This window comes from Castor canadensis, chromosome 2 (genome assembly GCF_047511655.1).
Source record: "Castor canadensis chromosome 2, mCasCan1.hap1v2, whole genome shotgun sequence".
NCBI lineage: Eukaryota > Metazoa > Chordata > Mammalia > Rodentia > Castoridae > Castor > Castor canadensis.
In genome coordinates this window covers 142,569,022-142,583,065 of record NC_133387.1, presented here as the reverse complement: position 1 = coordinate 142,583,065, position 14,044 = coordinate 142,569,022, and the positions used below count along the sequence as shown (strand labels likewise).

Sequence of the window (14,044 nt, the reverse complement as noted above, 5' to 3'; positions counted from 1 at the left end):
CTCTCTTACCCAACATCCCACAACTGCCAGTGGCCCTAGAGCTGGCCTCTGTCTTCTGAGTCCAAGTTCATCTAAGAATTCTTGGCAGACTTTTTCATAACTCAGTCAACAGTTGAAATGTAAAGCCTTTGTGTTATTAAATCAGGAAGATGGATACAAGTTGATACACAAATGCTGTGCTGACCGCTGAACATTCGAAGATGCTACTATATACCAAGTTTATAAAGTACGTCCTGGGGCTATGGTTATAGCTCAGTGATAGAGTGCTTCCTGGCATGCACACGGCCCCAAGTTCAATCCCCAGCACCTATAATGCCAGCACTCAGGAGGTCAAGGCAGGAGAACTGTGAATTCAAGACCAGACTGGGATACATAGTAAAACCCTGCCTCAAAACAAAAACAAAGACAAGGGCTGAGGATGTAGCTCAGGGGTAGAGCACTTGCCAAGCCTACTTGTGCCTCCTGAATAGTGTGAAGTCAAAGACACCTGTCTGACTGTTCAAGACAGCTCCCACTTCAATTTGCCACTGAATCCTAAAAGCATACCTGCTTGCCCACCTTCATGGAGGTGACCCATGATGGATCTTCATCTTTAGTACTTCTGTCACAACAATTACCCTTAATCAGTCCTATGGTAAACATTTCTCTATTTTTAGTGGAAACTTTACATCCACACAGAAAACAGTGCTTACACATGAAATGCATGCACTGCTCTGCCCTAAGAAGCAGTACAAGCTTGTGATGCTCTAATTCCCCCCACACTCTTCTCTCTCCCTCATGATTATGTCAACACTCAGACCTCCTCCAGTTGGTGCTTTCCTACATTGTAATGGGTGATCACTACCCTGAAACAAATTCCACAGACATTCCACAGCATTGTTCTCATTCATTTTCTCTCATAGTCCTGTGAAAGTTTCTAGAAGGAAGATTTTATTTCTGTGGGTTGCCCCTCCTCACCTCGTCTGGTCATTCAAATGTTCATCCTGGTTAGGTGGAAAGTGGATATGTCTTTATGACTTCTCTTCCTTTTGAATGAGAGAGAAGTCGAGATTTCTCCCAACACTCTGTTACTTACTTTTCCATAAGTAGGTGTTGTATAAATCATTATCTAGAGCCCTAATAATTTCCAGTCCAGACCTCTTCCCTGAGCTCCAGACCCTGTCCTCCTGGCTGCTGGGATCACCCATTGGAGATCTTAAACAGAATGTCCCACACAAACACTTCAGATGCATTTTGTCCTAAATAGAAATAATTACTACCTTTATAAACCTCATTTCTCTGTATGCCTATAATCCCAACATTCAGAAAGCTGAGGCTGGAGGATTACAAGCTTGAGGCCAGCCTGAGCTACATGGCAAAACCCTGTATCAAAAACACAAAATAAAAATCCTCATTTCTCCATGCACATTCCCTAACGGCCCTAATACTACCATCCAACCAAAAACCTGGGAGATGCTCTGAGCTCCACCATCCCAGCCAAGTCGTCAGTAAGTCCTCTCCTTTCTATCTCTTAAGAAGCATCTCTTCATCCTCAACTGCCACTGACTAACCTTGGGTCCTCATTACAGTGATTTTCTAACTGGTCTTTGTGTTAGGGCGGGGAAATAGACTCTGAGTTTCTCAGATTCACATGCTAGAAGGTTACTGGAGAGTGCTGTAGAGAGAGCCTCCTGTGGAGGAAGTAAGACACATCCTACAGATGCTCTGGAACCAGAGGGCCCTTTAGACTTGTCCTAACTTGATGCAAGGGATTGGGAGGGGACCTTCAACCACTAAATTCCTCTCTTGTCCACCTTCACCATCCATCCCCCCCATCTCTACTCCTCCTAACCCCCAGCAGCTGTGAGAAGCCCCCACCTCACCCCAAGGTGGCATAAGCTTTGACCTAGTGGAATTCCCAGAGTAGAACTCAGCTGAGAGCCAACAATCACCAGCTCTTCCAGCTGCTACGGTGTGAGTGCCTCAGTCCTGAATGGGAGCAGGGTGACAGACCACAACTCCCTCTGCATTGTTCCTGTCCCTAATCTTGTTGATTTTCAGTTCACCACCTGAGGGGTGTCTCTGACCCCAAATTTAATCATACTACACCCTTGCTTTAAAAAATCTTCCAATAATCCCTCCTTCCCCACAAGATAATTCAAATCTGATCTGTCCACCACAAAGGCTCATCTCCCAACCACCCTTCTCCTCACCACACTCTGGTGCTGTGAGGGTCAGTCTGCCATTGCTTCTTGGTGACTCTCAAATGCTACTCATCTGCTGGGGATGGGGACCACCTCTCTTACCAGCAAACCTGTTTATCCTTTGGGTTCATCTTAAGTACCTCCTCTGCACACCTATAATCCCAGCACTTACAAAGCTGAGGCAGGAGGATTATGAGTTTCAACCAGCCTAGACTTCATAGTGAGACCCTGTCACAAAAAAAAAAAAAGAAAGAAAACTATAACAATAGCAACATCACCAATGGCAACCTCAAATAGATGTGATATCCTGCATATGCTTTCATGACCACTAGAAAAATGTCCTTGAGAACCAGGTCTGGGTTATATTCATTTTGAATGTGAGTAAATGAACCCATCAGCTTTGTACATCAGTATTGTACAAGTCTGTTTCTACTAGGGTTAACCCAAACTAACTGGAGTTGATTTCAGTCTAGTTGGTTGTTTTAGGCATTTAATTTAGCTGCCTAATGAGGGCTGTAGGCCTGCAAGGGAAGGAATTCTATTTAAAGAAGCCCATTTGGTTCAGGATGTACAGCTCAGTGCTGTGAGGGAACTGGGCATTTCATAACTGTTTCCTGTTCTGTTGATGATCTCCCATACAGTGAGCAAGAGGTCTCACCAGTGACTATGGGATATTTTATGAAAGGTACTGTTAACACCTGACCTGCCCCCAAATCTCTCTGTTATGACTGAGCTCTCTCTCCCCTCATGTTCATTTTTAAATTCTTACTCATATTTATTAATGGTTAGATCATTGACCCTTTTTTATTTTTTGAGACAGAGTCTTGCTATGTAGCCCAGGCTAGATCTGAACTCATTTTGAGTGCTTGGATTATGGACTTGTACCATATGCCCAGCAGACCACTGTTCTTTTAAAGTGGGAAATGCAGCTCTTGCCTATCAAGTGCAAGCCCTGAGTTCCAACCCCAGGACTGCCCCCCCAAAATAAACAAAATATAATAAAATATAATAAAATAAATATAATATAATAAAATACAATAAAGTGAATGTACTTCCAGAGCCTAGGCAACTGATACATATGTAAAGAGAATTTCCATTTCTACGTATTTTTATGTTGCTCCTTAACATTGTCTACATTTTGTGTATATGTTATAATTTATAGAATACAGTAGTAAAGTAAACATATATATTATTTATAAATAAATAATAGAAAGAATATATACTATAGTAACCCATATATATAATTTGTATATAAATAATAAAAGAAGTGTATATACTTACACATGTATATATACATATATATGTGTGTGTATATATACATATACTCAAAACATTTTTAGGTGCTGGAGATGGAACTCAGGGCCCTGCACAAGTTAAACATGTGCTGTACCACTAAGCTGCTTCTCCAGCCTCCAAAACATTTTTTTACTGAGTAAGACATTGTATTTGCATGGTTCTTGTTCATTTGGTTTTGGCAATACTGGGGTTTGAACTCAGGGCTTTGAGCTTGCAAGGCAGGCACTTTACCGTTTGAGCCATATCTACATCCCTTATTGCTCTTGTTGTTTTGGAGATAGGGTCTCACTTTTGCCTAGGCTGGCCTGAGCTATGATCCTCCTATTTATGCTTTCCAGAGTAGCTGGGATGATAGGTGTGAACCACCATACACAACCAGCTATTGGTTGAGATGGGTCTCAAGAACTATTTTGCCTGAGCTGGCTTAGAACCACAATCCTCCTAATCTCAGCCTCCCAAGTAGCTGGGATTATAGATGTGAGCCACCGGTATTCAGACACATGTTTTTTGTTGTTGTTTTATTTTGTTTTGTTTTAACTGGACACCCTCTGATTGGACTCCAAAGGCTTCTTTAGCTTTCACCTATTAGCTTTTCAGCTGATCTGTTGCTGAGCTAATTGGCACTAATGGGCACCTAAATTTATGTGGGAACTCTGAAATCCAGGATCTGGAGTAGCTGGGGCAGGCGGGAGAGCAGGTCACCTGGAGAAAGCAGAGAGGCTGAATCTAGCCAGAACCACTGAACCATCTCTTAAGCAATCGAGAGCCTGGACCTCAGAAGATGCAATGGAGCAGAAGCAACAGGCAAGCCACCACCTGGAGGGAGCAGACAGGACAGAGTGGCCAGCCATCGCTACCTCCACCAGGAAGCACACTCCATTCACTTGTCACTGTGGTTGGGGTCGGAGGTGATCTGAAGATGGCAGCCAGAGTGCCCACACAGGGGGCCAAGAGGCACCATCTGATAGAGTCTGGCATAGGAGCCTTGCCTTAAAGCTGCCTTAGTGTAACTAGAGCACTGTTTCTACCTAGGTTGCATGGTTAGGGGTTGATTGGTGATGGAGATGGGGAACAGGGAAGGACAGTGTCAGTAATGTGGTCCTTATGAGCCACATTGTGTTGGAAAGTAGAGTAGAACAAGTAAGATGAGAAAAGATGCTCATCCAGCACCCATCCATGGGGGACCAAGGGCCACAGGCGCATGGTGGACCAGAATACCTCTAGCAGACAAGAAGCAGCTTCATGATATAGGACCACAAAGGCATGGGCAAGGAATGGGTCTCCCGTTGGGGGACCAAGTAAACTAGAGGGGATCTCCAGGAGCAAGACATACACAGGAGCAAAACGAAGATGTAGAGAGAACCCCAAAGGTAAACATAGCTAACTTGACAGGTTTAGCCTTGATGCAAGGAAGAGGCATTCCCACTTCCCCAATTCTTGGTTCCACTCAGAACAGTAGAGGACTGTTGGGTTTTTTTGTTTGTTTGTTTTTGTTGCTTGTTTGTTTTGGGAGTTTTTTGGCAGAACTTGAATTTGAACTCAGTGTCTCACACTTGCTAGGCAGATGCTCTACTGCTGAATCACGCCCCTAGTCCTTTTTTGCTTTAGTTTATTGTTCACATAGAGTCTCACGTATTTGCCCAGAGCCAGCCGCAGACAGTATTCCTCCTACCGCCACCTCTTAGGTACATAAAATTACAATTGTATGCCACCATGTCTAGCCCCATTGTTTCCTTATGTTCAGAATTTCCTGGAATCCAAAAAATACCAGCAAGGAAACAAATGCAGTTCCTTTTTTATTACATTTCTGGACAATGCCCCTCCTTTTTTGGTGGGGTTTGAACTCTGGGCTTCACATTTGCAAAGTAGGTTCTCTCCCACTTGAGCCACACCTCCAGTCCATTTTGCTCCGGTTCTTTTGAAGATGGAGTCTTGCAAATTATTTGCTTGGGCTGGCCTTGACCTGTGAGCCTTCTGATTTCAGCCTCCCACGTACCTAGAATTAACAGGTGTGAGCTGCTGGCTCCCTGCCTCAAGTTAGATTCTTAATACTGTCCCAGGCTGGGGTTGTGGCTTAAGTGGTAGAGCACCTGCCTAGTAAGCACATGGCCCAAAGTTCAAACCCCAGTTCCATCAAAAAATAAAAAATAAAAATAATACTGTCCCAGCAGCAGGCTGTGGTTTACTGAGGCCACAACCCCTTCTATTAACAACGTTGTGCTTGTAAACCACTTCCGCTAGCATGACCCCAGCAAGATAAGCGTCTTTATATTCATTTTTCACATGGAGAAGTAAAAGTTCAAAGTGACCAGTTCATTTAGTCAGAGGCTTACATTCTACAGTTAAGGAGACTGAGGCCCAGATGGTTAATTGACTTACTTAAGACAATGAGCAGGTATCGGTCACATAGAACCCCACCCTTGTTCCAGTTCTCTTGCCTTTTGTCACTTCACTCCCAGCCCCAATGGTGCTCCAGACAGAGATCAGCCAACAAAAAGCAGGCTCTGAGGAATGACTAACAAATGCTATTGGCCCTGCCTTCCTCGTAGATCCGTCAGGGAATTTGTTCTAATGTCTTCTGTGTTTCTTTGCAGCATGTAAAAGGAAAGAGCAAGAACACGGGAAAGAGAGAGGCAACACACCCAAAAAGCCCAGGTTAGTCTTCACAGACGTCCAGCGTCGAACTCTCCATGCAATATTCAAGGAAAACAAGCGTCCATCCAAAGAATTGCAAATCACCATTTCCCAGCAGCTGGGGTTGGAGCTGAGCACCGTCAGCAACTTCTTCATGAATGCAAGGAGGAGAAGTCTGGACAAATGGCAGGACGAGGGCAGCTCCAATTCAGGCAACTCATCTTCTTCATCAAGCACTTGTACCAAAGCATGAAGGAAGAACCACAAACTAAAACCTCGGTGGAAAAGCTTTAAATAAAAAATAAAAAAAAATTTAAGACCAGGACCTCAAGATAGCAGGTTTATACTTAGAAATATTTGAAGAAAAAAGTGATATTTATAGTCCAAAGAAACCAAAGACTTAAGCTCACCTGCATTCTGACTTTGTTCTGAGACCCACTCTTCAGCAGGGCAACAACTTGGCAAAAAGAATTAGGAGCGGGAAACCCACTGGATCTCACATCTTCAATCTGCGATCATTCTTGCTGTGCTTGGCTGGTTAGCGGCTTGGAGCACAGTGATTTTGAACCATCGAGTGGACATCTTTTAAGATCAAACTTTCTCACCTGTTCCACCACACCATAAAGGTGTATGGTGTCTCAGTACCACGTGTGAGTGCATGTGCATGTGTACACACACACACATGTGCACACGTGCACACACACACACACACACACACACACACCGCCAGTGGTTAGGGACTTAGGCAGGGCTGGTCTTCAGGAAGGGTTGTGCTATAGGAGTACGACCAACATGGCGTGGGGTTGTCTAAATTTGTTGGATTAGGAGTGTGATTTTGCTCGTCTAGCCTAGAGTTTGAACCTGCCAGGCCAGCAACCTAAATGCAGATTCAAACCCAGCAAAGAAAATTTGAATGACACCTAAACCAGTGCATTCTCTTTGTTTGTTAAGGAATGTTCAGATATTTTTTAAGAAATGACACAAGAGCCCATCCATTTAAAAAAAATCACCTAGGTACCAAAGAACACACTTAATATTATAGTGCAGGTATTTTATTGCAATGATTTTAATAACCAAAGCTATTTTTACACAAGATACTATGTAAAGTTATACGTATGAACTGATCTAGCTGTAATACACATGCCACATAGATCCATGACTATTATTTATGACTTTTGGAGCATTTGAAATATGAGTTTTCAGAACTGGCAAGAAAGAATGTAGCTTCAGGGAAGCAATTAATATCATGGCAAAGAGGTCGATACAAGACAAATGCACAGATACACATGTTTAGATGCACACACCTTTTCAGGATTCATAAATGTCACTTACATCAAGAAATAGACATGATGCATAATCTGTTCATAGCTGAGAAAATCTGGGGATCCTTCCAAAGTAGGACCCCACTAGTACACTAGAAAACTAAGTCTAACAGGGCAGGGAACTAAATTAGAATATTTGTTTAAAGTGATATTTTTAAATAAAAGACCACCCAATAAAGAACTTAGGTTAATTTTGGCTTAAATTCATTTTATGCATTTGGTACTAAATACCTTTTTAAAACACTTTGCAAAATGACCAAACCAACATTATTATTAAAATTCATTGTTCCATATTTTATAGCCATCCTAAAAAGTAATCAATTGATTTTTACTGCCAATCCTAGACATTTTTGAGTTGGCCGTCAATCAAACAGCAGGTGCTACTGGAAAATGGTAGAATTGGTGAAACTGTATAGGGAAAACCAGAGTTCTAGTGAAACGCAGGACTTTCTGATCCATTGGTATTAAGCGATTTATTTCACTAAGAATGCCCTCCAAATTATACTACATTCTTTCTTGCTATTGCATGAAGCTGGAACTTTTATAACATGTAATCCCCTCTCTAACAGGGACAGATAAGAAAAACTAGACCTGGACTTCCAAAACAAAATTTTAAATCTCTATTTTCCCAAATCACTTAACTGGGGCTGTATAAATCAAGAAAAAAATAATAAAACACTAATTACATCCCAGTGACTCGCTTGATTCCCACAAGCATCTTTTTCAATTCAATTGGGTTGCAATTTAGGCAAATGGTGCCTGCTGTACCATTCAGTAAAGAATTAGATACTCTTAATTATTACCACACCTAACTAAAACTAGAAAACTAAAAGTTATCCTGATAATAAACTGTTTATTAGATTCACTAAAATGCCAAAGGAAAAACGAAAATCAATCTTGCACAAAACCTAACTCCTTAGAATCAAATCTCAGCATCTTAAATTGGGCTAGAATTGGCAGGCACCAAGAGAGGTGAAGCTAAACCAAGCTATCTGTCCATCTGTCCGCCATGTCTCCTGTAGATTGAGAAAGGGAAACCAACAGATACCTCTCCTTCAATGAAACACTACATTCACCTTGACATACTTTGTCTTAGTACTTTTTAAAATTTTATCCAGAATTTCAGCTTAAAGTTTTTCCCTTCTAAATATGGCACAATTATAGTCCAGCTATTAAGAGACAGTTTAAATGGCCACCTTGTAAGATGTGCTAAATATAATCTTATCAATGACATAAACAAAAAGGAAAGAATGGTTAACATTTTCTCTCTCTCCACAAGTGGAGGGTGTTGGGTATAATGTATTTGTAATTTAGGAGGGGGGAAAGCCTTACTTATTTAAAAGAAGAGGATTTAAAATGCAGGGAAATTCAAGCTGTGTCTACACACAATCTTACCAAATTTCAATTCTCCAGGAAAGACAAAAATTAAATTTAGATGACCACATTTTTTTGCTTTGTTTTTACTGTATTACCTCCCCCCCAAAAAAATAAACCAATACATTCTGTATTTTCAATCAATTATTTTGATTCTGTGTAGGCACAGTCTCAAAGACTCTTACTACATTTTAAATATATCCCACTGTAAGGGTTTCTTTGAAAAATAACCAGTTATCCTACTTGCTAACACCAAAGATGGTTTTCATACCAGCAATGAATTTGACTCCATTATGCAATTTCAGGGCCTAGAAATGTATTTTCTCATAAACAGATGCACAAATCAGAGCCTGAAACGCAATTTTTTTACTTGACTGTTTAATCATACTCATGACCTTTGCTTTTTAGAGACCTAATGGATAAGCTCAGTCTCTCACAAGCAATCCACTTATCACATCATGTATGACTGATTCTCTGTTTGCTTCTAAACTGGCACGTTTATGTAGCATTGACTCATGGTCCTGTTTTGTGACCTACCACATTCAACAGAGCAGATCATGTGTCATTTGTTCACTCATTATTTCTCAATCCTGTAGCAAAAATTCCCTAAAACATTATCTTTTTCATCTGCATACTTTTCGTGTTAATTACAAAACTGCACTTCAAACAATACCTTTTTCTGTTTTTTGGGGGGTTTTTTTGTTTGTTTTTGGTAGAATGGAAGTTAGTCTCGTTTTGGTCATAAATCATTCAAGTCCTCTCATACCTGGAAATTTTCCTGAAAGAGGACCAGGAGGTATGAAGTCTGGATGCTCCAAAAGCCCACACTTCAGTTAGTGTTCAGATAAAAGAGTTCTGGATGTCAGGAAATGAGGATTCCAGTCCCTGGATGCACCTGGAATAGACTCCAAAGACCAAAGAAAATGTGTGGGGAACAGACGTTCTAACTGAACATGTCACTTATTGTGTCCTCCCTAAAAACCTAATTATTTTTCCAGGACAATATAAAAGCACTATGAGACATTTGGATTCATTCCACCCCATCACAACCCCAGGTGAACACCCCAACTTTGCAGGTTAAATGCAAACTTTTGCTATACCAAAGAGTCCTATATAAAGGCATTTTCCCTAAGAAAGATCTTCCCTTCTTTGTACATAAAGGATGAAAAACTATGCATTTAGCAAACAAAGAGAAAGCACTTCTCCTTTTTCTATCTAGTTGTTTAGGGTGCATTCAAATCCCAAAGGCTGTTTTGAAATGCATTGGCCTTCTGGCTTATTGTGGTGTGGTTAGCTTTACACTACATTTGGTAACTACTTCCTGAATAGTAAGGACAAAGAAGCAGAAGGTAAAAAATAGCTACTTCCACGTGTAAAAAATATATATTAAAAAAAAAAAGAAAAAAAAAGGAAAAAAAAAAAAAGAAAAAAACCAAAAGAAAAAAGTGTAAAGATCTACTATTTCTAGTGTGAACCAAAGACGCTACCTCACTCGATTTCCATTGGTGATCTTAATCACATTGATGATACCAAAGATACTTTCATGCACGGCCTTGGTCTGCAGAGGGAACTCCACCCTTTCCTTGCCCCTCCTCCCCCTCCTCACTCCTCCGTGTGTAAACTTGTCTTCATTCTTAACAATGATACGATAATGACGACAACATTAGCAAATACTACTCTTATTACTGCTAGTTCTTCTTGTAATTCTTTAGGCAAACATGTTGCGAACTTTGTAAACTCCTAGGATGAGTGCCTTGCTTGAACCAAAGTGTTAAACCGCTGTTAACCTCTCTCACCTTATACTCTTTGAATACCTCAGCCTCTTAGAAAGGCCACTAATGAAAAAAAAAAAAAAAGGAATAATTATTCACCGTGGTGCTTTTTCCGTGCAACCATGCAATGAAACTTTCTTTGATACCAAAGGATACTTTTCCCCCCAATTTCTTGCTGATAAACCAAAGCTCCTCCTCCTTGCTCCTTCTCAAGGTCCTCCCCACTTTACTGGGTCCCTTCCCCAGGCAGGCCGTGCAACACTTTTACCAATTTCTCCAAATACCTCATAGTAATAAAGTTTTAGGGTTATGTTCTATAGAGAGTCTATGTGATAAGGCAGAACTTACTAGTTTGATAATTGTTAAGGTTACTTTGGAAAAAAAACTTTATAATTCTTATTTATTTTGTAGTTTGTATGTTGGGATGTTCCCTCCCCTCCCTCTTTGGTTTGGGGTTTATTTTCTTGGCAGAACTGCTCTGTTGCTCAAGGAAGACTTAATTTCTGGAAATTTTCCCCAGGTGGGTTAAGGGTTGTGTAGAAACGCAAGAATGGATTAAGAAATATTTTCATTTTGAGGGTTACTTATGAAGGTTTTGTGTTTCATAAAAAATTTGTTTCCACAGGGTAAAAAAATATATATATATATCTATATATATATCTATAATCTCTTTTTTGTGAAACTGGTTCCTATTTTTCTCTATAATGTGCTGTGATTTTTTTTAATTTAATTACATTTTATATGAGCTTATTTAATCACTGTTTTAATTTATGACTGTGTAGTTTTTTAAAATGTATATAGTAGAATCGAAATGGCCAAAGCTTTATGTTACAATCTTTTTGTTCTCAATGCTAAGATAAACTGAAGGCAAAAGCTCCTCTTACCTGCAGGGTGAGCCTTCAGCTCCTCTTGGCAGGCCTTTGGATGTGTGTGGGAACACTGCCAGACCCCTTCAAACACCTGTTCATGCCAAAACAAGTATTTCAAGGTAATCCTTTCTGTCATTTAGAACGAAGAAAGGCATTATTTGTATTTCCCTTTAATTTATTAATTTTATTTTGAAAAAAAAATTACTTTGCAGGTAAGACCTGAAATTCCAAAGAATTTAAGACTTTTTTAATGTTTCAAAGCACCGGCATTTGTGAGATACTTTGCTACTTTTTTATTTTTATTTTTTGGTTAACCATTCTCACGGGTATGAGAAGTAAAGAGTGTTTTAAAAAAAAAAAAAAAAAAAGACAAGCTAACTTGAATTTGGAAATCCTCTAAGTTTCCCAGAGTTTCTGTGCTCCCAGGCAGTGAGCAGGGCCTGGAGACACCATTCCTTTTTGCCAGGCTGAGAGCAAAGTGGCTTCCTGCCCTTAAAAGAAAAGTCATGGCTGGGGCCCAGCCCATGGAGAAGCAAAGCATCATTGCTTGGCCTCACTTATCATTCTAATTTGAGAAAAGTGTCTCATCCAAGTTACACATTCCTCTCCACATCTGTTTTTTGGAATCTGCTACCCACGGTTGTCCCCTCCCCCTCCCTACCAAAACGGGCAGATTCTCTATAAATGTCAGGAGTAAGGGGCCAGGGGAGCGCACCCCAGAGCTATTTGAGTTTTTCTCTTCTCACTCTTCATCTTCCAGCTAGTTTTGTTCTTCACACTAGAGACGATCCTTGCCACAGGCCCCTTAACCAAGGCAGTGCCAGCGCATTGGATTAGCACTCACAGAATTTTAGATGCCTAGGGCCATCCCCAGAAGAGCCAGCCACTATTTCATTTCATTTTATTGAAAGAAGTTGCTCTAAGGACATGTCCTAAACTCACAGATGTACATACTTTCCCTCTCCTCACAAACATTTTACCTTATTTTCATTTGCAGGTATGTTTGGGGTGGGGAAGGAAATGGTGGGCTTAGATTTAGACTTCAAAGTTGCATTTTCTTAGGGACATTTTTATACTGATTATGTATTTTAATAGGGCAATAAATCTGCTCTGAGTTGCAGAATCATTCAGTGCTCTGTTGATAAGCCTTGATAAGTTGCTTGTGTTTAATACAAATGCTGGGCAGTCAGTCCTAGAAAGACAAGGGAAACAGTTTGAGGACAGTGAGTTAGAGGACCAGCAATGAAGCTTTGAGCAGAGTTGTATTCCAAGATCACATTTTCTATTTCTGTGTTAGTCTTGATTTTTTTCTTTTTTGTGGTATGCTCTGCATTTATTACATAATCATTGTGGTCTCATTTTAGATTTGCTGTCTGAACCAAGTGACAAATATTTTTTAAAAAATAATAATAATAAACTTTAAAACACTGTCTTCCACTTGCTTCAGTAGTTGTCTTCATATCTTCCCGTGTTTACTGTCCTGTCTGAATTCGCCCATCTGTCACACATTCACGTAGACCTGTCCCCTCCCCTTTCTATTTCCAGTATACCTTTGACCATAGATATTGTTCGAGTATGACTCAGTTTCCCTGTTCAAGTTAGCTTGATGGTTTATTATGTAAGGAGGGTGCCTAAGACAATCATCAGGTAAATAATTAATAATAATAATAATAATAATAAATAAAAGATCAGTAGAGTAGAAAATCTTCCAAGAGCAGAGGGAGTTCTTCCTTAGCAGTGAAAAAAAAAAAACCCAACAAAAAAAAATAAATGAATAATTAAATAATTAAAGACCTAACCATGAGGGGCTTAGAAGATTTTTGAGAAAAGATAAATATTGCTGTCATTTTCTTTATCAAGGAGAAAACAGTGCTAGTTTCTACATTGCATTAACATTGCAGACGAAATGATTACTGTACCCAGCTATGGTTGTTTGCTGATATTTTGTCTTTCTCTCTTTCTCTATGTCCAATGCTTCTCCTGTACTTTCGTGTGTAGCAACAAGAAGTGTAATGCATTAGGCATTATTCGGTTGTTTTGAGTATCTCCTGTACTGCATTAAGGTTTCTTTCATTTTTTTTTAAGCCTTCGCTACTGTTCTCACTTTATGCCGTGCAATATCATCTGCTGTGTTTGCTAAGCAAAAAAGAAAAAAAGAAAAAAAAAGCAAGTGGTGATACACCATCACGCTTCTCAGTGTTAAGATGTTTCTGCATTTATGTAGTCACCGAAATGTAGTGAATAAAATGTTGGATTTTTCCAGCACTTTACATTTAGACAACTCTTGCCTTCTTTTGTTTTTATTCTACCTGCAATCCTAAGGGAGTAGTTTGTGGATTTTCTCTGGAGGAAGAGCAAAACTATGCCCTTGCAGCATAACTGAGCACAAAAGCCAGTACCATGGCTAAAGAAAAATTAAGAGAAAAGAAAAGGGCTGGAGGTGTGGCTCAGGAAGTACAGCACCTACCTAGCAAGTGGGAGGTCCTGATTTCAAACCCCAGCACCGCAAAAAACAACAACAAAAAAGAGGTATTCACTAGTAGAGGAAGAGGATGTCTTTAAATAAAAGTAGGACCCTCTGTTTCTGGAGGTTA

At 40.1% G+C, this 14,044-nt stretch overlaps 1 protein-coding gene across 1 annotated transcript in view; it reads left to right on the top strand.

Moving 5' to 3' along the window:
* Window positions 1-13,285, top strand: part of Onecut1 (one cut homeobox 1) — a 41,894-nt gene extending 28,609 nt beyond the window's left edge. Inside the window, exon 2 of the mRNA XM_020178746.2 lies at window positions 6,074-13,285. Coding sequence (XP_020034335.1) covers window positions 6,074-6,366 — 293 coding nt within the window. The 3' untranslated portion in view covers window positions 6,367-13,285. The remainder of the gene's footprint in view (window positions 1-6,073) is intronic.
* Window positions 13,286-14,044: the final 759 nt, after the last annotated feature.